The following is a 23,652-nucleotide window of genomic DNA, read 5'->3' as shown; positions in this document are numbered from 1 at the left end:
AGTCCACTGCAAATAGAGTGTACACTGATTGCAGGGTAAAACGGTGGGCCTTGTGTGAAAGGCAAGGTTTCACGCAGTATATGGAAGGGATTGTGGAAAACTGATGCAGTTGTGTCTAGTCAAAAAAGTGAGGCTTTTTTGAGCGATTGGAAAGTGATGGCCTCATCAAGTTAAATCAACTAACAACGGACAAAGAGAAAACCTACAAAGATTATAACAGGATGGGTACTTCAGAAGAAAATAATTTGAATTCCTATTGCTGAATTACCCCAAATTTGTTGACTTAATACTAATGTATGATCTTACAGTTCTGGAGGTCCAAAGTCCAAAGTGGGTCTCACTGAGCGAATATGAAGATTTTGGCAGAGCTGTGTTCCTTCCGGAGGCTCCTGGGGAGAATCTGTTTCTTGCCCTTTTCCCAGCTTCTGGAGACTGGCTATAACCCTTGGCCCTTGGCTCCTTCTATCAAGCTGGCGATGGCAGGATGTGTTTTTTCACAGTGCATCTCTCTGAAACTAACTCCTCTGTCTCCCCCTTCATATTTAGAGGATCCTGGTGATTACATTGGGCCCATCTGAATAAACCAGGATATATGCTTATTTTAAGGTCGGCTGACTAGCAACCTTATTTCCTTCTTGCCATGTCACATAACATATCCATAGGTTCTGAAGGCTACCCCAGTGGCTCAGTGGTAAAGAATCCACCTGCAATGCAGGAGACACGGGTTTGATCTCTGGGTCAGGAAGATCCCCTGTAGGAGGAAATGGCAACCCACTCCAGTATTCTTGCCTAAAAATTCCCATGGACAGAGGAGCCTGGGGGGCTATAATTGAAAGAGTTGCAAGAGTCAGACGCGACTGAGCGCGCGCACACACACACACACTCACACACAGGTTCTAGGAGTAGGTGGACATCTTGGGCAGGCCATTATTTGCCTGTCATAAAACCCTTAAATGTTTTTCCATTTTTAAAAATCCTTATCACTCTTCATGAATAAATGTGAAGTAGGGATGTTATTTCATGCTGTCATTCAATTTTTTTCTTAATCACTGGAAATAAAATTAGTACTTTATTCATCTCAGTTTCTGAGAACAAAGGCATAGCTATAATTATAACCTAAATCTTGTTAAATTAAGGGATCCTTTTTTTCCTTTTTTTGTTTTTCAGTTCTCATGAAAAGGCCCAAAACAAACCTTTTTGAAAAATCTATTTCCTTACCTTTTCCTGGTATCAGTTATTCTTGGATAATGAAATATTCCTAAACATCATTCTGTGTTCTCTGTCCTTCTTTAATCAAACATTCTTTAATCAACAGTCAGCAGGGCTGTTTTTTTTCCAGTTCGGTACTGATCTGATCTTTTTAAGGCAGACTCAGGTACTTGGAAACTGCACTTACCCTTTTAATTTCAGAGTCCTGAGCTCAGATCCAAAGATTATGCCAGCACAGACCTGTCTGTTGGTGGTGGTGGAAGAAAGGAAGTGCATGGTATCTCAGGGGCTTTCTGCGGTGAGCTATGTGCTTAGCTTGCCGCTGGGGGTTGCGGGCTCCCAACTTAGGATCCGTGAGTCTTGGTCTACTTAGAAGCTAATGGAAGGCTGCCAGGCCTTCTTCTTTCAACCTAACAAGGTTTAAGCAGCTGAGTAATGCACTTTTTTCAGAATGAATCTGAACTCTTTGGGCAGACAATCCGTGTCACATTGGCCAAACCAGAGAGAGTTAAGGAAGGCTCTCCCAGACCAGGTATGTTGGCACAACCATAGACTCCCCGTCATGTCTGGAACTGTGGCCTCTTTTTCGTTTTTATCCCTGTCTTACTTCCTGCTGTGGTGGTAACATTTACATGAGTAGAGAGCGGTGTATATTAGAGAAGAGAATGCAGTACCTGCATGGAAATAAAGAATTTGAGATTCTCAACAAAGCTAGAGGCATCGTTCCTTTGAAGGTCTTGCTTCGGGACATAGACTGTGTCCTTCCAGCCTTGATGGGGGCTGGGGCTTCCTCCTGATTCTCACCCACCTCTGCTAAGAGCTGGACTTGAAGGCCTGACATTTCCCAGTGACAGTTTTCATCGCCCTGGGGAGCTCCTAAGATGTCCCATCTTCTCCGTGTCCTGTGAGAGCGACACAGTGGGTCCTCGTAGTGAGTCCACATGGTGTTGACCGAAGCAGCAATGAACTGGATCTGGCTAATGGGCAGTTGGCTGAGAGCTTGAATTTCTTAACATGTGTTTGATTCTTTCCGTTCAGTTTGGTCAGATGATGACTGATTGAAAACATTTTCTAGGATGGACTCTTAAGAGAGTAAAGAGGTAGAAGGGTCAGAGCTTCCCAAACTGGAAACCCAGGAGGCGAGATTGTGCTTCCAGAGAGCTCTGCACCCAGGGCACTTTTGATGTGGGTGGTGTTGGGTGAATCGAACAAGTGAGTGTCTTGTCCTTGTAGGGCACTGGGTGAGAAGTACCTAATGTGTGCTTGGGTGTCAGTCTGCGATGGCTGCTGAACAAGGAGGTGTCCTAGAAGAGGAAGGACACGACCTGCCCCTTTCACCCCCGATCTTCCCCACCCCCTCACTGAGGACTTTGGCGCTAGGCTCCCTGTCTTCCTCCTGCTGCCCTGATTTCAGGAAGATCACGTCCCCAGGTCCAGGGCTCCCCCTGCCTCAGCGCCTTCTTCTGCTTCTCAACACACATCCCAACCCTGGCTGCTCAGAATAATCCAGGGGCTCCTCCTCCTGTGTCCGCGCTTTGCATGACGGTGTCGCTCAGAGTTCCCTCCCTCACCTCCTCTCTCCACACTGTCCTTGCGTATTTCGCTGCTTTTCTTCCTTGTCTGAGATGATTGCAACCACTCAGTGTTCTCGTGATTTCTTTATCTCTAGTCTCGCCCTGACCTCTCTCTCGAGTTTCACATATTTCTGCCTGAATATTTCACAGTCCTGATAAATAAACAAGGTACACTTCGAGTGGATTTCCTCTTTCCTTCACTCTGATCTCCCCTGTGCCCAATTTTAGGTAATTTTGCCGTCTTCTGGTCAAACCAGAAGTTTCAGTTGATTATAATTCATACCTGATGCATTGCCATATTCTGCTTATTTTAAGTTTCTCTGAATCTTTCCTCCCTTGTTAGTTTCTACTGCTTGTTTGTTGCTACTGTCTTGGTTTAGCCCCCATCTTCTGTCCTGTGATTAATGCTAGTAGCTTCCTAACTGGTCTCTCTGTCACAGGCTTGCTTCCTCCTGATCTGAGTAGCCAGGTAGGGCTTTCTAAAGCGTGAGTCTGAGGATAATTGTTCTCCACAAGCATTCTAAGGACCTGCTCATCTTGAGGATTGAGTCTGGGCTCCATCAGAGGCACAGAAGGATGCTCCATGTTCTGACTCTGCTCATCTCTTTTTGTAGCCCCATTTTATATTCTAGGAAACAAATCTGCAGTTACCTACAAATCTCTTATATGTGGATTGTTGTTGTTGTTGTTTCTAATTTGGCCACACTGTACAGCTCATAGGATCTTAGTTTCCTGATCAGGGATTTAACCAGCACCCTTGGCAGCGAAAGTGTGGAATCTTAACCATTGGACCACCAGGGAATTCTCAAATCTCTTGTGTTTCAGTGTAAGCAGTTCCTTTGCCTAAAAGGACCTTTCCAGTGTAATCTGGCTAATTTCTACTCACCTTTCACAGCCCCTTCTGGGTTTGCATGACCTCTGGGCTTCCATGGAACCCTTTATGCTAGCATTTACTGCATTGTTTTGACATAGTTTTACTTAGCAAATTTTAAATGTTGCTTACTCTATGCCAGGCACTAATGGCTTTACATATATTTAATCCTATTGGCAATTCTTTGAGATAAGTACTGTTATTATCTCAAAGTCAGGTGACAAAACCAGGGCACAGTGAGGTCAAATAACTTGTGGCTGTCACACAGCTCACAAGTGGCGGGGCTGTGGTTTGAACCAAGGCTGTGTGACTCTGGGATCTGTGTGCTCTCACAGTGTGGCTGCTCCTCCCTTGCTGGGTGGGCAGTTTTCCAAGGGCAGACAGTGACAGTGTTAGTTGCTCAGTCCTGTTTGATTCTTTGCAACCTCATGGGCTGTAGCTCGCAAGGCTTCTCTGTCTATGGGATTTCCCAGGCAAGAATATGGGAGTGGGTTGCATCTCCTTCTCCAGGAATCGAACCCAGGTCTGCATTGCAGGTAGATTCTTTATCATCTGAGCCACCCAGAGAAGCCCTATCTTATTTGATAACCTGGGGCCTGGCCTGAGAATTTATATCTATATGTTGACCTAATCCACACTAAAGAGGCCAGACAGACAGACTTACATAATCATAGTACAGCTATCACAATCAGGAAATTTAACATCAGTACAACACTGTTAACTAACCTTCAGTTCATATTCAAATATCATCCCTTATCCCAGTATTGTTCTTTATACTAATTTTAATAACTTTTCTTCCCTGACAAAGGTTCATACATTGCATTTAGTGGGCAAGTCGTTTTACTTGGAACAGCTTCCCAATTACTTTTTTTTTTTTTTTAAGATTTATGTATTTAGTTTGTTGGCGCTGAGTCTTCGTTGCTGTGTGCAGGCCTTCTCCAGCTGTGGCAAGCAGGGGCTGCTCTTCACTGTGTGCAAGCGCCCCTCATCTGCAGTGGCGACCCTTGTTGCAGAGCGCAGGCTCTAGGGCTCGGGCCTCGGTAGTTCTGGTGCACAGGCTTAGTTGGCCTACAGCATGTGGAGTCTTCCCAGACCAGGGATGGAACCCGTGTCTCCTGCCCTGGCACGTAGACTCTTATCCACTGTACCACTAGGGAAGTCTTTTATTGTCTTCCTTGATCTTGACATCTTTGAAGACACAGGCCAGTTATTTCTAAGAGTGTTTCTCAGTTTGTCTTTGCCTGGCACTTCCTCATGATTCAATTTAGATTATGCGTTTTGGCAGGAATCCCACAGAAGAACATTTTTTTCTTGTTAGTGCATCATATAAGGAAGTACTTAAAGTCGGTTCCAGTGTTTGTGATGTTAACTTGGGCCACGTGGTTAGGGAGATCTCTGCCAGGTTTCTCCCCTGAAAAGGTACTATTTTAGGGTTGTAAATTAAAAGCTAAAATTTTTCTCCTCATTATCTCCAGCCCATCTCCCAGAGGTAACTATATTGACAGTTGTGCATTGCCTATTTTTTTTAAATATTCATAATTACACTTTTTACCCATAATCCTTTTTTTGTTTATTTCAACCTAGCTGTTTTTTTTAAAATGCTTATCATAATTACATACAGTTTAAAGATAAATTGTTCCATGGAGTTTGTTACAAAACATGGCATTCTTCTGCTCCCCTATTATCATAATTTTCCTGCCCTGCAGCATTCTTTTCTTTTAGGCGATTATTTTGACTTCTGTTGCTTTAGCTCTGAAAAATACATTCATGTTACTGCTACTTGATCTTTCTCCGTTTTTGGCTGATTTAGGTCAGTTTTTCTAGGAAACAGACTCCTAGAGAGTTGGTTACAGGAAGTTTATTGGATAGTGATCTCAGGAATAACTCCTGCAAGAGAAGGAGAGGAGCAGATTGGGCAGAGAGAGTAATTGAACGGCCTTGCAATCACACGAGTGAGACTGATCCCAGGGGGAGTTTGGGAGCTTGGATGCCCCTTCAGAATGTCTACTTTTGAACTGAGGCCAAGTGCCAGCCTGTTGTACCTCACATGGACCAATTGTACATTCTGCCTAATTCTCAGGAGTAGCGAAGCTGTTCTCTTTGGCCAAAGGCATTTCCTGGGTGGGATTCATCCTGGGGCTGGTAGCATACAACACTCCTGGGAGGCAAGAGAATGAGGGTCTTTCTTGGTCTTGGAAAGGATCTGTGGGTTTAACATCCACTGCAATCCACCCCTTGAGCCACTCAGATCTGCTTACCTCACCTGGAAACCTTCTCTGGAACTCTGGTTGATCTCTTTTTCTGGGGGAATTTCCAGAGGAATGTTAGTGGAATGAGCTAATCCCATTGCTGCTGTTGGTCTCAGAACCACAAATGATACTGGTCATCTCCCTTACTTTATTCCAGATTCCTCTCACCTTAATCTCAACTGGCTTCTCTGCTTGTCTACATGGCTTACCTGATGAAGTGGCCTAGACCTTTATCCAAGGTCTGAGCCTTTCCCAGGCCATGTCTGCCCATCCAGGTTGGGCAGGAGAGTACAAGAGACCCCATGGGTCCCTTAAACATATTCTGACCTGGCTTATTGTGCAAACCTGCCTCCTAAAGACCATGGTCAAGTATCCTGCCAAGATGATGATGACTCTTCTTACTGGATTGTCTCCTGGCACAAGGAGCCTGATCAGGCAGCAATGTAGTGTAGTGGGATTCTAGCTGTCTCCACTAGCAAAGGTGTGGCCCCAGGGAGCCAGGATCTCTAGACCCATAGAGCCCTGAGTGTCAGGAATGGAAAGTAGGAGTGACGGTAACCAGGGCCACCCCAGCTGCTGCTCTTGGTTCCTGGACCCCCACGTGATAATGATGGCTGATTTAGGGCTGTCCTCATGGGATATCAGGTCTGATATCCTAACACTGTCCTTCATAGAAACCTTTCTCCCCCTGAGCCAGAATCATGCATCGTGTTTGTCGTGTCTGTTTAGTCTCCTTTAATCTGGAACTGTTCCTCAGCCTTTGTCTTTTGTGACACTGCCATTTGTGAAGACTCCAGGGAGACGTTTTATAGATTGTTCCTCTGAAGAACAGAAATCTGAGTTTCTTTCCTCATGATTAGATTCAGGCTATTTTTGGCATTCTTTGCAGTACTCCAGAAGTGGCATGTCTGTCCCCATGTCACTAATGTTGGTTTTTCCATTATTGGTGCGGATTACTTGGTTAAGGTTGTGTCTGCCAATTTTTCCCACTCACTAGGTACTTTTATTCCCCTTTGTAATTGATAAGTGACTTTTAGGGAGACACTGTAAGACTTTTCACCTGGTAACTTTTAGTGTCCTTTTTATGATTCTAGATTAAGTCAATTATTATCTTGATGGTAACTTTCTAGCTATTGCACTATCTATGTTTTTAAAAAATTAGCTTTTCTACATTTATTGTAGTTTGCATTCTGCTATGAAAAAGAGTTTTCTTCCTCCCCTTTTGTTCTGTATTAGCAGCTCGTGTGTTATTGTGGACTCGTGAGTCTTTTTATTCAATGTGTTCTACTCCTTCACAATTACTCACTTATCAGTTGCTCAGACAGTCCTAAGGCTGGCCATCGGGACCCCCCTCAAGCCTGCTTCTACGTCCATCTGACACTCACCGTCTTTTTTGAACATTTCCTTACTTTCTGGTATTAATATAATAATAAGATCTGGACTTATCTTGTACTCTCTCTGCTCTGACCCCGGAATCAGCCATTTGTCTTCAGAAGGTGCTGTTCCTTTTAGTAGGAAATAATAATTAGAAATCAGTATCTGGATCCTGGGTAGGTATACTGCTTTTGGGGGTGTTATTCACTCTAGGCCCTTTCAGCAGTAGGAAGTATGTCTGTGTGTATCTTTAAATTATGAATTCATACTGATACTCTAATTTCTGTTGAATACTTCATATTTATATCTCCTTTCTCCCACAGTCAGAGCCTTGGCTCCCAATATCAGTGTAGTCACTTATCTGCTCAATACTACAAGATAGTTTCAGAATTGTTACAGCTGTACCACTACCAGCAAATAATTTTTTTGCAGTTCTTTTTCTCTGTTTTTTTTTTATTGGAGTGTAGTTGCTTTACAATGTTGATGTTGGTTTCTACTGTACAGCAAAGTGAATCAGCTATACGTTTAAATATTTCCCCCTTTTTTGAATTTCCTTCCCATTTAGGTCACACAGAGCATTGAGTACAGTTCCCTGCATTATATAGTAGAGCGGTCCTTTTTCTTTAGTCTCTAAAGAGTCCAAATACTGTGCTCAAATATCCTTAGATTCTTATTTTTCCTACTCTGTAGTTAAGTTGTCCACTTAACATAAGCTTTCATTTGTTTCTCTTTGTATTCTGCTTTAGGGGTTCCACTCCCAGTCTTATTGATTGAGCTTTATTTTTTGAATAAACACTGACAGGCTTCAAAAGTCAAAACTACACCAAGAAGTACACATGGGATGTGTCACTCCCTCCTCTCCCCCTCTGCCCCTGTTCCCACCCACCTCCTATGACTAACCAATTTAATTAGTTCCTGGTTAATCCTTTTGCTTCCTTTTGCAAAAATGAACAAATACAGAAATATTTCCTTCATTCTTTCACCACATCCAGCATATTGTATATTCTCTTTTACACTTTGCTTTTTCGCTAAACAACATATCCTGGAAATCACTCTATATCAGTCCATAGAGATCTCGTGTTCTAGTTCAAAGCGGGTCATAGGGTAGACATAACATAGTTTAGTCAACAAGATTCTTTTGCATGGGCATTTAGGTTATTTGCTTTATATTGCAGTTACAAATAATGCTACACTGTGTATATGGATTTCATATTGTTGGAGGTATATTTACCTCCAATATGAATGGAGGGTCAGTCATAGAAGCAGGGTAACAGGGTGAAAGGATAAATGCACAGGTCATCTTGTTAGATATTGCCAAATTCTCCCCCAAAGAGGTGTCATTTTGTATTCTCTCCAGAAATGTATGGGATTGCCTGTTTCCCTAGCTTCACTCATAGTTTATGTTTTTAAGTTTTTGAATGTTTGCCAGTCTGGTAGGTGAGAAATGGAGTCTCACAGTATTTTAATTTAAATTTTTCTTATTATGGTTGTTGAAGAATATCTTTTAATGTATTTAATGACTTAAAAAATCATTTTTTGAGAATTTTTTTTGTTATGTGTCTTTTGTCACTTTTTCTATTAAGTTTATCTTTTTTTCCTTATTTTTTTTCATTATAAGTATTGTTGAAATGAGCATCCTCTTTACATATAATTAAATATAACTTGTTTGTTATATATTCTCCACATATATATAATATGTAAAATTCAAAATTTATATATATTTACTTGTATTTGTGCACATATTTCTATGTGCCTGATTGATTGTTAGGTAAAAGGAAATGCCCTTACTCATCTGCCTTTTTCTAGATGACAAATTTCTGACAGTTTTACTTGTTAACTAAGAAATTACTTCAGTTTCAAAATATGCCAATGTGGTCAGCTTTAGGTAGCATACACTACAGATTAGGACCTGGTGAACTTGAGGACTGAAAGGATTTCTTGGCCTGCCTGTCTGGAAAGTGTAGTGGTCCCTTGTAGACCTTTTGAAATCTGTGATCTATTGGTTGAGTGTGGGCTTCGTTGCAGCATACTGTCTCCAGGGTACACACGGCTGCCTCGGGGTTGACAGCACTGCACATGTACAAAGCTAGAGGACTGATCATAGAGGCCAGGAACTCAGGCATCACTCCAGACCCTACGCCTCCTTTGAGGCGTATTTCCATTCCAGTGAGTTTGCCGCTGCTTTGAGTACATCCAGCAGCAGAAACATGTCCTCCGCAGGCTCGTACCTGTCGCTAAAGGTGCTGTGGCCCACATGCCTGTGCAGCTGGTATGCGGAATCTTTCTTTTTTTCCTTCCAATTTTTTAGAGTTCTTCATATATTAGTGATATTAGATATTCTGTGATATATACATTGCCAACAAATATTTCCCCTGGTTTGTCGTTTTTTGTTGTTTTAACTTTGCTTGTGTTTTTTTTTTTTACCATGCAAAAGTTGTTGAATATTTTTTTAAATTGTACTTGGGATTTTGAATCATAGTTGGAAAGTCTTAACTTCTACAGAGGTTATAGAAGAATCCAACCTATGTTGTCCTCTAGTATTGGTAATTAATTATTTTTCTTTACAGTTAGATGTCTGACCCATTTGGAGTTTATTCTTGCAGTGAGGTTAAGTTGTGAACCCAAATATTTGTTCGTTTGTCCCAGCACCATTTTGGAAAATGTCCCTTTTTGCCCCAACAATTTTAAGAGGCCAACTTTTATGACATGCTGAATTTATATATGTACCTTGGTCTGTTTCTGGACTATCCTCTTCCCTTGGTCTGTTTAGTCTCTTTGTGTGCCGTCCCACTAGGAAACACTTACTTCTAATGAAGGTATTATATACTTTCTTAGAGTCTGAGAGCTGGAGGTTTAACTATCCAGTTAGATATTTTTAATCAGGCGCCTTTTCCTTTCTCGGCCCCAGAGAATTTCCGCTGCCTGTGCACCCATGAGAAGGGCTTTGGCTTCAAGGGCAGCAGCTTCCACCGCATCATCCCCCAGTTCATGTGCCAGGGCGGTGACTTCACCAACCACAACGGCACCGGGGGCAAGTCCATCTACGGGAAGAAGTTTGACGATGAAAACTTTATCCTCAAACACACGGGACCAGGTGGGATCGGCTGGTGGGTGATGGTCGGCGGGCTGGGCTGGGGCAGGTTGGCTGCGCAGGTGGGTGACAGGCTGTGCTTCTGGTCTCCTCCAGATCCCCACCCAGGGAACAGAGGGGAGGCGTTCGGCCTGGCTGGAGCTCTAGGCTTCTAATGGGTTGCTTTTTCACTTTGAAATAGTCATTCTTGCCTCCGTTTATGGGAAAGAGGCATATAGCCTGGTCCTGCTGCTACAGTGGTATGTTGTTATTGTTTTAATTTTTTATTTTATGTGATTTCGTATTTGCAGAAACTTTGCAAGAACAGAACAAGGAGCCACCGCCCATAAACCTTTATATGCCTTTTGTTCACATTTCCCAGTTGCTTACCACTGACATTTAGCAGTTGTTTACTGGTGACCTTTGTCCCTCACTTATTCTAGTCTGGGCTTACTAGTTGTGGCATGCGAGTCTAGTTGCTTCGTAGCGTGTGGGATCTTCCCCACATCCCCTGCATTGGCCGGCAGATTCTTAACCACTGGAACACCAGGCAAGTCCATACACTTACTCTTTACTTAATGGTTCTTAACCCATTAGCCTCGTGCCCACCTTTTACACTTTACTATGTGCTGAAGTGACAGTCACAAGTATTATAATATATCCTGCCAGTATATAATTTTTTAAAAAATAGTATTGTAACAAAAAGAAAGCGTTTAGAATAAAATAATATGCATTTCAGTATTTAGATGCTTGGATACAACTGCATAGATGGAATATTTAAACACTTGGATTTCTGCCTGGAGCAGGTTGACAGCGTAGACTGACTTGGCACTGCTGTGTTACGTCTCCAGAGTCACAGTAATGTCATTTTCTGAAACAGTGAAAAATCTCTTGGTAAGATTCTAAACAGGGCTTCCCAGGTGGCTCAGGGACAAAGAATCAGCATGCCAAGAAGGAGATGCAAGTTCGATCCCTAACCCAGGAAGATCCCCTGGAGAAGAAAATGGCAACTCACTTCGATAATCTTGCCTAGGAAATCCATGGACAAAGGAGCCTGTCAGGGTACAGTCCATGGGGTTGCAAAGAGTTAGACATGACTTGATAACTAAACAACGAAGATTCTGAACAGAAAGAAATTGAATATTCCCTCAGTTTACACGGTAGGTCCCTTTCTGAAAAAAAAATTTGAGGCAAACAATAAATCTTTGGATTTATTAGGTTGGCCGAAAAGTCAAATGGAGTTAGTTTCTAGGCTCAGGTCATTATAAACAGATTTTTGTCTGCCTGAATGCTTGTCCGGGCATTGAAAGCCTAAGAGGTTTAGAATAATTCTTCATTAGGTGGAACATTGCAGGGCATCCCTGCTCCCTCAGTATTCAGTTCAGTTCAGTTCAATCACTCAGTTGTGTCCAACTCTGCAACCCCATGGACTGCAGCACGCCAGGCCTCCCTGTCCATCACCAACTCCCGGAGTTCACTCAGACTCATGTCCATTGAGTCGGTGATGCCATCCAACTATCTCATCCTCTGTCATCCCTTTCTCCTTCCTTCGATCTTTCCCAGCATCAAGGTCTTTTCCAATGAGTCAGCTCTTCGCATCAGGTGGCCAAAGTATTGGAGTTTCAGCTTCAGCATCAGTCAACCAAAACCACACCCTGAAGTTTCCAAATAGCCTCAAGGGGGCAGCAGTACCCTATTTAGAACCACTGCCCTAGCCAATCCCATCCCATCCCAGCGCCTTTCCATCCTGTCCAAATGTAAAGTGTGCACACTGCTCTCTTCCTGTGTCTTCCCTGGACATCCCAGCAGGGTTGCAGACTTCACGTGCCCAAGCAGCTCTTGCTTCTCACCCTTGAGCGCTTCCTCCCGTCTCCCCTGTTTTCAGTCAACAAAGCCACCATCTACCTGTCTGCTTGGTCAGAAGCTTAGGACACAGCCTTGCCCCGCCCTGTCACCTGGATGGCAGTTCCATCTGTCTTCAGTTAGCCTCCAGGTCCAGCCACCGCTCTTCACCTTCTTCCACCTCCACCAGCATCCCCAAGCCCATCTGCCTCCTTTTGCCCTTGCCTCTTCCCCCTCATGGTCTAGTCTCTGCAGGATGGTCAGAGTGGTCCTTTCTAAGCATCTCTCTCATCACATTGCTTTCCTGCTGACATCCCTCTCACTCTCGTAGGATCCGTCCTGCAGGCTGGCTGACCTGGCTCATGGACTGTGCTGCTCACCCTCTGTGCCCCCTTTTGCAGCCTAGCTGTTCCTCAGACACCCAGAGCTCACTGGCTCCTCCTCTGGGGCCTTCTTCCTCCAGCACCCACAGGTGTCACCACTCACCTACTCCAGGGGTCACCTCGGGTCATCCAGCCCAAGAGGCCTACCCTGACCTCTCTCTCTAAAATGGGCTTTCCTATTATCTTGCTCTTCTTTTTATTTTTTAAAAATATTTATTTATCTGGTTGCACTGTGTCTTAGTTGCGGCACAGGGGATCTTTGATCTTCGTTGCAGTGTGCAGGATCTTTAGTTGCAGCACGTGGGGTCTAGTTCCCTGACCAGGGATCAAATCCAGACCCCCCTGCATTGGGAATGTCGAGTCTTAGCCACTGGACTATGAGGGAAATCCCTCCCTCTTCTTTTTAATCAGCTTCTTTTTTTCTTCATGCACTGATTACCTGAAATCATATTATAAATTTACTCTTTTACTTATTCATTTTCTTAATTCTGAGAATGTCAGCCCCATGAGGGCAGGATTTAGTCTGTCTTTTTCACCATTGTACTCTGGAAGGGCATCTGACACATAGTAAACCCGCAGTAAATATTTGAATATTTAAATATTTGAAACAGATATTCACAGTGCTGGTTCATTATGTGTCAGACACTCTGATCAACGCCAGCCTGAAAGTAGAGTGGGACATAATCCCCATTTGAAGGGACACCCAGCCACGAGGGCTGGCCTTTCTTGTCCCTCAGCCCCTGATGTCAGTTCCTCCAGAAAGCCTTCCATGATACTGTCACCAGTGTCTGTGTGTCTGTCAGAGGTGACTGTCTTTTGTGCTCTCATTTGCTGAGCAAACGTCTCTGCCACTAGGGTTCCCTATTTTGGAGCATGATCATCTTTTTTTTTTTTTAAACATTTTTATTGAGATAGAATTCACATACCATTCAGTTCACCCATTTAAAGACTACATTTTGGGAAAATAAATAAAATACACATTTCGGGACTTCCCTGGTGGTCCAGTGGTTAAGATACCATGCTCTTAACGTAGGGGGTGTGGGTTGATCCTTGGTTGGGGAACTAAGATCTCACATTGCCAAAAAAACAAATAAAGTATATTTCAGTGGTTTTTAATGAATTCACCGAGTTATGCAGACATCACCTCATATAATTTTAGAATATTTTCATCATCCCCTCAAAAGAAGTCCCACACTCTTTAGTCCTTCCCCAAGCCCTTTATACCCCAGCCCTAGGCAAACTCTAATCTACTTTCTTTCTTTCATGGATTTGCCTATTCTGGACATTTAATATAAATAGAATCATACATTATGTAGACTTTTGTGACTGGTTTTTTTTTCACTTAGCATAATGTTTTTTAAAATGTTCGTCTACAATATAGTGTGCGTTAGTGTGTAAGTCTCTTTTATTGTCACTTGGTATTCCACTGCATAGATATACCACAGTTTATTATTCACAAGTTGGTGGACATTTCGGTTGTTTCTCTTTTTGGCTATTGTGCTGCTGTGAACAGTCATAGACACGTTGTTTTCGTGGACATTTGTTTTCAGTTCTCTTGGGCACATACCCAGAATTGAAATTGCTGAACCATTTGATAACTCTATTTTTAATGTTGTAAGGAACTGCCAAACTATCTTCCAAAGTGGCTGCACCATTTTGCATTCCCATCAGCATTCTCTCTGAGGATTCCAATTTCTCTACATCCTCACCAACATTTGTTATTGTCTGGCTTTCTTATTATAGTTTTCCTAGTGATGTACAGTGGTATCTCCCTGTGATTTTGATTTGCATTTCCCTGATGCTTAATGATATGGAGCATCTTTTCAGGTACTTGCTGGCCATTTGTATGTATTTGGGGAAAGGTCTATTCAGATCCCATTTTTAGTTGGGTCATTTGTCTTTTATTATTGAATTATAAGAGTTCTTTAAATAGTCTGGATATAGGTCCCTTATCAGGTATGTGATCTGCAAATATCTTATCTCATTCTGTGGATTATCTCTTCACTTCCTTTATGGTGTTCTTTGAAACAAAAAAGTTTTAAATTTTGAAGAAGTCCAGTTTATCTGTTTTCTGGGGGGAGGGGAGTCCCTGTACTCTTGGTATTGTGTCTAAGGTTTTACCTAACCTAAGCATGAAGATTTACTTCCATATTTTCTTCTAAGAGTGTTATGGCTTTAGCAAAGACCTAGGTCTTTGATGCATTTTGTATTAATTTTGGGGTATAGTGTGAGAGAATGGGTCCATTTTCATTCTTTTGTATGTGGACATTCAGTTGTTTCAGCACTGTTTGTTGAAAAGGCTATTTTATTCTTGTTTAATTATCTTGGCATCCTTGTTAAAAATCAGTAGACCAGAAATGTAAGGGTTTATTTCTGGACTTTAATTCTGTTCCCTTCACCTGTATATCTATCCTGTGCCGGTACCACACTGTTTTGTCTTCTGTAGCTCCATAGTAAAATTTTTTTACTCATACGTTATTTCTCTTTATCAAGGTTATTTTGGCTATTCTGGGGCTCTAGCATTTACATGTGAATTTTGGGATAAGCTTATTAATTTCTATAGAAAGGCCAGCTAGGATTTGGGTACAGATTACAATGAATATGCAGATCAATTAGAGAAGTGTTACCATCTTAACAATATTACGTCTTACAATCCATGAACATATGATGTCTTTCCGTTCATCTAGGTCTTTTTCAGTTTCTTTCAGTGGCTCAGATGGTAAAGCGTCTGCCTGCAATGCGGGAGACTTGGGTTTGATCCCTGGGTCGGGAAGATCCCCTGGAGGAGGAAATGGCAACCCACTCCAGTACTCTTGCCTGGAAAATTCCATGGACAGAGGAGCCTGGTAGGATATAGTCCATGGGGTCACAAAGAGTCGGACACGACTGAGTGACTTCACTTTCTTTCTTTCAGTACTGAAAGTTTGTTCAGTAGTTATCAGGGTATACATTTGATACTTCTTTTGAATTTATTCCTAAGTATTTTATCCTTTTTGATGTATTGTAAGTGAAATTTTCTTAATTTCATTTTCAAATTATTCATTGCTAGCATATAGAAATACAATTGATTTTTGTATATTAATCTTATATCCTGCAACCTTGCTGAATTTGTTTACTAGTTCTAATAATTTTCTAGTGTATTCCTTAGGGTTTTCTAAGATTATGTCATGTGTAAATAGAGACAGCTTTACATTTTCATTTCCAATAGGATGCTTTTTGTTTTTTTTTGTTTGTTTGTTTGGGGGAGCTCTTTGTCTTATTCTTTATCTTAGAGAGGAAAATATCTAGTCTTTTGCTGCGTGTGGTTGTTTTTTTTTTGTAGAACCCTTATCAGATTGCGCAGGTTCCCTTTTATTCCTGGTTTGTTGGATGTTTTTATTTTGAAAAGGTATTGGATTTTTTTTCCTGCATCTATTAAGATTATTATACAGTTTTTGTCTTTTATTCTGTTGATCTGGTTTTTGGATAGCAAACCAACCTGAGATGAATTAATAATTTGTGAGTGACTCTTTTCTGCTAGACTGTGGGCTCCACCCAAACTTGGACTAGTATCCCCAGGGTTCAATAGGTGCCTGGTTATGAAGTAATAAGTATTTGTTGAATGAATTAATGAAAGAACACACCAGTATAAAATGATTGAAACGACCATGCTGAGTGCTTCACTATCAGCTGAGTGGAAGACAAGGCAACCAAGACTCTGTAGGTCCCGGAGCCTGAGCCTGCCTGACTGAAAGGCTGACAGCGGTGTGCACGGACACGGTGGGTGACCACCCGGGCCCCTGGTGCACAGCCCTATGAGAGGGTGGCAACAGGAGTCCTGGGACCTGGAGACAGAGGCCGTGGCGGCTGCTGCTGCTGGGATGGGGTGGGTAGGGCGGGTACCCACTTACTCTCCACCCTCCCTCCCGATTCCTCCTCTTCTGTTCGGCCCGCAAAGGCCCAGGGCAGCAAGGACGGGAAGCCCAAGCAGAAGGTGATCATCTCCGACTGTGGGGAGTACATGTGAGAGGGGAGCTGTCACCCTGGGGAACCGGCACCCGAGGTGTCCCGTTGGCAGCGAGCAGGGCTTCGTGTCATGGCCCTTCCTCGGGGTCAGCGTGGGGCAACTCCTCTGCAGGCACAGCCTGCGCCTCCTCTGGCTCTTCCTCAGGTGTGGCCTTGGGCCCGGGGCTCCCCTCCCCACCGTGGACGGCTGTGCATGGCCTTTCCAGGCCTTTGCTGCCAGGGCTTCTCTGGGCCCACCTAGTGTGGATACTGGATGTATCTTCTGGTAAAAGAAATCCTAGTTCTTATACTGCTGCCATGCAGCCAGGTCCCAGGTGTTATCAGAGGTTGCAACTATGACTCACCTGTCCTGATGCAACAGACGACAGACTGTAGCATCCCCTGTGTGGCCTCCCTCCCCTCCAGGCTGCCCGAAGAGCAGAAAAGCATCCCCTGGTCTGATCTCTGCAGGCAGCAGTGCCTCTTGTCTTCTCTCTCTCACCTGTTGCCAGGCAGGCCAGGTAGATGAGCCAGGCTCCAGTCCTAGCCCCGCACCTGCTGGCCTTGGGCTAACAGGCGCTGTAGTCAGTCTCAGCGACCTGTTCACGTGCTGCGCATTCGTTGGGCCAATAGAATTGTATCATGGCAGAGTTCAGGGCTCTTCTTTTGCCAGGCCCTGTGCTGGGTGCTGGGGAGACATTAAGAAGCCAGAGGTGGTTCTTGCCCTGCCCCTGGCCCACTTGGAAATTGAACTCTGGTGCCATGGTTTGTCACTTGCTCTAGGCTTGCTTCTCACCCTACACCTGTGTTTGGCCAGCCAGGCCACCTCACAGCAACTCAAACGTACCAAGGCTGAGCCCTATCAGTGCATGACTGGAAACCTCCTCCAGGACTGCCCCCTGCTCCCCTGCCGCTGGCTGCTGGTTGTCCGGATCGAGTCTGGATGTTCAGAAACCGCTGGGCTGGGCTCATTCCCTCAGCCTGTGTTCTCATTTTGGGTTTGGCGATGAGGTTGAGTCGCGAGGGTAGGGTAGCCTGCTGGCCCCTGGCCCCAGCGCCCCCAGGCCAGATCCTGCAGAGGCACAGCTGCTAGCCCGGCTCTCTGCTTTCACCTGGGGCTTCGTCCTCTGTGGCTGGCTGGGGCCGCTCCTGTGGCTGGGACCCATTGCTGCAGTATCCCAGCCGGGACCCTCACTTCTTAACATAGGCGCCTTCTCACTTCACATAGGTGGTCAGCTGTGGCTGTCAGCACAGGCAGCAGCCACTCGGGGCTGGTGTGATGTCTGAGCGACACGGGGGAGCACTCAGACTCAGCACGGTTGGCCTTGGGGGTGACATACGGGCAGAGAGCAGGCTGGCCTGTGGCCCCAGCAGAGAGGACTGGTCACAAAGCCTGTGAAACAAGGGAAGGGTGGGGGTGGGGTGACTTGGTCACTGTGTTTTCCTGATTGCCCTGGAGAGGTGGGGACCAGCAGACTGGCCGGAAAGGCTGGCTTGGGAGGAGCCATCAGGTGGCGATTGCTCACCCTGTCCTGTGCAAGGGCTGCCCCAGAAACTATGCCATGGTGATCACCTGTGAGCCTTGTATAGGTGGCAACCTGAGCCTCAGACCTGGTCCAGGTTTTCTGAGCTACTGGCCAGCCTGGGGGCCATGCCCTCGCTACCTTCCTTCCTTCCCATTGCTGCAGATGATAGGGTTGGGAGCCCACCACCACCCTCTGGGGAGGGAATAGTGAGCCCTGGTTTGTGGGTAACAAAACCTAAGGCAGAAATCAAATGATGGAAGGCTACTGCAAATTATGTTCCCAAGGAGTATTTAATAACAGAAATGTTCAAAATATGTCATAGATTGAATAATTTAGATCACTAAGCAGTGCACAGAGTATGATCCTAACTGTAAAGTAACCCATGTATTATGTAAAAAGACATATATGCCACGGAAAAACGACTGGAATGATTAACAACGGTTGTCTCCATGTGGTGAGATTATGTGTTTCTATTGTTTTTTATTTTCAAGAGCATCTCCAACACATTAATATTTTTGAAAGTGAGAAAAGAGGGCCAAATGCTTGCTCAAGGCTTCCCAGTAAGAACAAAACCCCCAGAAAGTTTCCACTTGAGCCGCACTGCAAGCAGGGCCACGGGACGGGTGGGGGTGCAGTGCTGCCCCGACCTCAGGAGAGACAGGATCAAGCTGTCACTGCCAGCTGGGACCCCCTCCACAGATGGGGCGGTGGTGTGCAAGTCCACACCTCACCCCTGGAGATTACCAAGTTTCTATTTTTTAAGGAAAAGCCCAATGAGTACAGTAGCACCTCCAAGGACACATTCTGGGAGGACTGGGTTTTAACAGGAAGGCACTTAGGAGAAGCCCAAATTTGCAAGTTCATTTAAAATAAGGCCACTAATACTGTTCATTCAGCACACGTGTGCAGAATCAGTGCCAACTGCCCCGGACAGACCTGATCCCCACACTGGCTCCACCAGGGCAGAACCCGTAGCCCATTCATTCTGCAGAGAGGAAGTCACTGTCTCTGAGGTGCTCATGTGGTCCCATCAACATGAGGCACAGCCAGGATTTGTTGCTGGTGGGTCTGCTGGCTGCCACAGCTACCCTCTCCTGTCATCGCCTCCTTTCCTATGAAATTGTAGGGAACTTTTTGAAGCATGTCACCCACTTCCCTACATAGGAAATAAGAATAGGGCTTTGTCCAATGAGCTGATGTCTGGGCCAGGCTGGCTGTACAGTCATGAGGATGTGCTTAGGGTGAGGTGGACAAAGCAGTGCCCTCCACAGCATGGGCCCCAGGCACCGCTTCCTTTGTGCCCACCCTCCACATCATCTTTCACTTTTCTGCCAGTGGGCCTGAGTTGATTGCCCTTATTTATGCTTCTCATGTGCAGCCTTAAATGTGACCTGCACTGCCAAAGGGAACCAGGTAAACGAGATGGCCCTGGTAACTAGCCACTGCCACCTCATCAGCTTTGTCTTTAATTACCTCCCTTCTCTGAAGGCTTTTCCTGTTGGATTTCATTCGGTGGCCAAGTGGATGGTTGAGGGTGCTAGAAGTGTCAGGAAGGCCACAACCACTGGACTCCTGACTTTACTGCACGAGAAGGGAGTCACGTCATGATCCTTGTGTTCCTTATGTTCCGCACCTCCGATGGGCAGGGCAGTCACATCTTCAAAACATTCACTTTGTAAATTTTCCTGGTGCCTCAAACCATACCAGGTTATGTGCTTAGGCAATGAAGAAACCTAACACTCACATCTGTCAAAAGTTTCCAGGCTTCCACCGCCCATGATGTTGGGAGGAGAGAGCTCTGAATGAGGCCCTGAAACAGTCCCAGGGCCGCTGGGCACTTAGACCACATCTTGGCTCTGGGAGAGGAGAGGCCCAGAGTTGTAGGTGGATTCTCCAGCCAGAAGGGCCGTGGGAGATGTGAGAATCCTATGTATGTTCTTATGTCAGAGACAGGAAATTGAAGCCTGAATAGAAGGGCATTTGCCCAGACATCAGGCAGGTCAGTGACTGAGCTGAAGCCAGAATATGGGTCTACTGACATTTGTGCTGGTACTTGGTCCTCTTGCTGCCAGCCTGAGGTCAAAGCCCCAGGCCAAAAGGGAGATCACCGTCTTCCTGTGTCCATGGAGGGGTCTCTTCCTGTGCACTGGCTCCCAGAACGCCTCCTAGGTCCAGGCGGAGGGGCTGCTGTCCTGAAGCAGAGCCCCCTCCTCTACCCCTGCTGCGCTCCCGGAGCCCCTCCAAAGGGCACAGAGTGAACTCCAGGGGTGTCATCCTGGGCTGGGCCTGTGGGTTGGGGCAGCCCCAGGATCTGCTTTTAATGATATTTTGGGGTTCAGGCAGCTGGGTTCTGTCTGGTCCACCAGGTAAATTACAGGCTTACCAAGTTAGAAATCAAATAAACACTCCAGGTGGCCGCTCCAAGCAGAACAGTGGTTTCCGGGAACCTCCCGACCCTGCTCGGCCTAATTGCCGCCTGTCATTCGCCTGGCACTGGGGCCTTTTCTTTGGCTCACAGGCCCCAAGAAACAGGATGGGGTTCCAGGGCACAGAGGGTGACTCAGACTTGGGTGATTAGCCTGTTGTTACCTCTGGGCGCTGGCTGACGCAGGGCCCACCCTTGCCCTGTGCCTGCGTGCCCTGGATTGCTCCTCAGCGCGGCAGGAGGGAAAGCAGTAAGCCGGACTCAGGGCTGCTGGCTGCCTGGAATCGCATGCTGAGCGCCTTGAGGCCCTGTTCAGGGTCCGTGGAAAATGGTGACTGATGGCCGTGGGCAAGGGGCTCAGCTGTGACATCTGTGCTGTCGGCCTGGCCCTCCCTGTAGCTGTGCCCTTGTTTGTGCTAAGAGTTCACGTTAAGTGCAAAGCACCACGCAGAGAGATGGAGGGACCTGGAAATCTCCAAGGTTCATTGCTTCCCTGGGGGCCACACCTCTTCCCCAGGCAGGAGATGTTCCCACCTGGTTCACCCCTAAGCAGAAGGCCCACTGTTCCTTCCCAAAGTGCTAACTGCCTAAAGGCCAAGTCAGGAACCACTAATACACTACACTGGAGCATGTGAACCTCTGACTGTGCTGTGCTGGCAAGGGGCAGACCCACACCCAGACCCGTGGTGAGTGGGGCAACCCCCCCGGCTGCTAGCCTCAGGCTCCAGGTGCTCGAAGACCATCCCGGGTCCCACGCAGTTGGAAAGGTCTGGCCAAGGACAGGTCCTAAGATGGGACTTCTGTGCTGACCGCAGCCTGCATCAGCCATGTGGGGTTGGGTGGGACAGGCTACCACACATCCCAGGGCAGGGGGCAGAGGGCCTGGGGAGGACCAGCCCCTGGCAGGATGTGGGCAGGGGAGGGGGCCCTCGCTGCCGCCCTGCCTGAGCTGGGACGGCGCTGGGAGGGTCTCTGCCTGAGCTGTGACGGCGTTGGGGGGTCTCCGGGCCCCCGCCCCCGCGGAGGGCTGGCCGGTGGAGGCGGGGCCTCAGTGGCAGCCGCAGGCGCGGACCACCATGTTGCGGTGCTTGCGCAGGATGACGTTGTTGCTGCTGTCGTAGTAGAGCACGGAGGTGGCGCTCAGCTTGGTGGGTGCGCAGCACGCCTTGGGGACCGCGTCCGGCTTCAGCAGGTGCACCTGGCGGGGAGGGGGCGGCGGGCAGAGGCGTGAGAACCTCGGGCTCCTCCCGGGACCCCCGTTCCAGCGCCCAGCTCCTGCCGCCTGGCGCTCCGCCGCTGGCCCCTTCCCAGCTCCATCTCCTTCCCGCCCCCTCCCCCCGCAGCCCGGGCAGGCGCTGGCCTGAACTCTGCCCCGGCCCCGCCCCCTTGATGCCCCCTGCCCACTGCCCCCAGGCCCAGACTGAGCACCAGGGGCTCCTGCCACAGCCCCTCCCCTTAGATGGGAGGGCCCTGACCCTGCGGGTCCCTCGCACCTGTGCCAGCGCCGGCCTCCCCCTCCCCACCCCCTCTGCCCCTCCTTTCCTGATCGCTTCTGTAACATTCCGCATTGTGTCTTGCCCGCATGAGCTGTTTCTGGTCCATCCGCCCCTCCAGGCTGGGAGCTGGTGAAGGTCCCTGTTACACCTCTTAATGCCCAGACTCCCAGGCTCACCCTTGGGGTGTCCAACACCATTGTTTCTCAAAGCACCTCCACCCCTGTAACAACTTCAGGCAGGGGTTGTTCTGGGCGGATGACCGCTGGGGACACAGGGGCCAAGTCACCTGCACAGTTGCTTGGCTGAGGCTGCACACAAGGCTGGGACCCGACTGGGGAGGGGGCCGGGAGTCCCTGCTACCCTCCTGCAAACAGCTCTACCCCTAAAAACAGCCCGTCTGAGGGAGCTTCTGAAGCCTCCACACAAATATTTATGCAGGGACAGGCCCTGAAGGCACCCCCTTCCCCCACCTCCCCCACTCAGTCGGGGCCTGAGAGAAAAAGGAACCTGTATCCATCCACCAGGACTTCCCAGCCTTCATGGGAGACTGCTGAGCAGGACCTGGATGAAGCCATCTGAAGTGGGGGTGAATGTCAGGCACCCTGGCCCCTGGTCCCCAGAACCCAGCCTTGTCCTGGGAGCGTCAGCTTGGATCCAGCCTGCTGCCAGGACTGTCAGCCAGGCACCAGACTGGCCTGGGGCCCAGAGGCCTCTGTGGGGATGTCCAGCCAGACTGGGCTGTGGGGGCACTGCTCCCCAATTTCCCAGTCTCCACCTGGGGTGGCTGGGCTTGGCTTTCAAAGGCCCACGTGAAAGAAACCAGGTGGCACTGCCCACCTGCACCACCCGTGGAGGCTCTACGTGGCTCGAAACCTGGGAGGGCTTTTCCTAGGTTGGGACAGCACCACAGGGGCGCAGCTGTTCTGAAAGTCCATCCTGGACCAGGCTTCACCAGGTGATCAACAGAGAGGACAGCCTTTGCTGTCTGTACCAAGAGACTGATCTGGCGTCTGATGTGCCTTTCCATTCACGTCACTTTAGAGCCACGTGGCAGACCAAATCAGAAGCTCTGAAACTTATTGGCTGTGCATCATTCAGGAAAAGTCATGCCTCTGTGGACCTCAGTTTTCTCCTCTGCCAAATGGGTATAATGGTGCTTTTCTCCCTCCCAACACAAATGTATTTCAGACACATGCCTTGTGCCAGCCCTGCCCAGGTGGAAAATACAGAAATGTCTCAGACATGGTCACCACTTTGATCCTTAGCAGGACAGGGAGGGAGACAGGGGAACATTCCAGCAAACACCCAGGACCCCCGAGAACAGTACAATGGTCACAGCAGCTGTCCTCGCTCTGGGAGACTGACGCTGGCTGGGAAGGACCCAGAGACAAGGCAGCAGGCCGAGCAGGGGCTGGCCTGGCCTGGGGCGGACGAGGAGGCCCTGGGCAAAGGCAGGGAGGTGAGGGCACTGGGACGTGGGCTGGGGGACGTTGGGGAGGTGGGTAGGCCAGTGAGGGGCCCCGAGTCACAGGCCGAAGGCTCAGACTTCTCCCCAGGGATAAGGGATGCCACGGGGAGGTTCCTGGCCCAGAAGGAGGTGGTCACCTTTGTGCTTTAGTGCGACCCTCGCTGCTGCATGGGGAATGTGG

The 23,652-nt window shown here is 47.2% G+C and overlaps 2 protein-coding genes across 2 annotated transcripts in view; one reads left to right on the top strand and one right to left on the bottom strand.

The window, feature by feature from the left end:
- Positions 1-9,484: 9,484 nt before the first annotated feature.
- LOC138432894 (peptidyl-prolyl cis-trans isomerase E-like) lies at positions 9,485-16,578 on the top strand. Its single transcript, XM_069574631.1, has 3 exons — positions 9,485-9,497; positions 10,186-10,430; positions 16,510-16,578. The coding sequence occupies exons 1-3, from the start codon at positions 9,485-9,487 to the stop codon at positions 16,576-16,578; spliced, it is 327 nt and encodes a 108-aa protein (XP_069430732.1).
- Positions 16,579-18,353: 1,775 nt separating this feature from the next.
- LOC138438924 (bone morphogenetic protein 8B-like) overlaps positions 18,354-23,652 on the bottom strand; it is a 44,197-nt gene continuing 38,898 nt past the window's right edge. Inside the window, exon 7 of the mRNA XM_069586970.1 lies at positions 18,354-21,705. Coding sequence (XP_069443071.1) covers positions 21,556-21,705 — 150 coding nt within the window. The 3' untranslated portion in view covers positions 18,354-21,555. The remainder of the gene's footprint in view (positions 21,706-23,652) is intronic.

The sequence above is a fragment of the Ovis canadensis genome, chromosome 1 (assembly GCF_042477335.2).
Source record: "Ovis canadensis isolate MfBH-ARS-UI-01 breed Bighorn chromosome 1, ARS-UI_OviCan_v2, whole genome shotgun sequence".
Taxonomy (NCBI): Eukaryota; Metazoa; Chordata; class Mammalia; order Artiodactyla; family Bovidae; genus Ovis; species Ovis canadensis.
The sequence above is the reverse complement of the archived record's forward strand: the minus strand, read 5'-3'. Positions and strand labels throughout refer to the sequence as shown.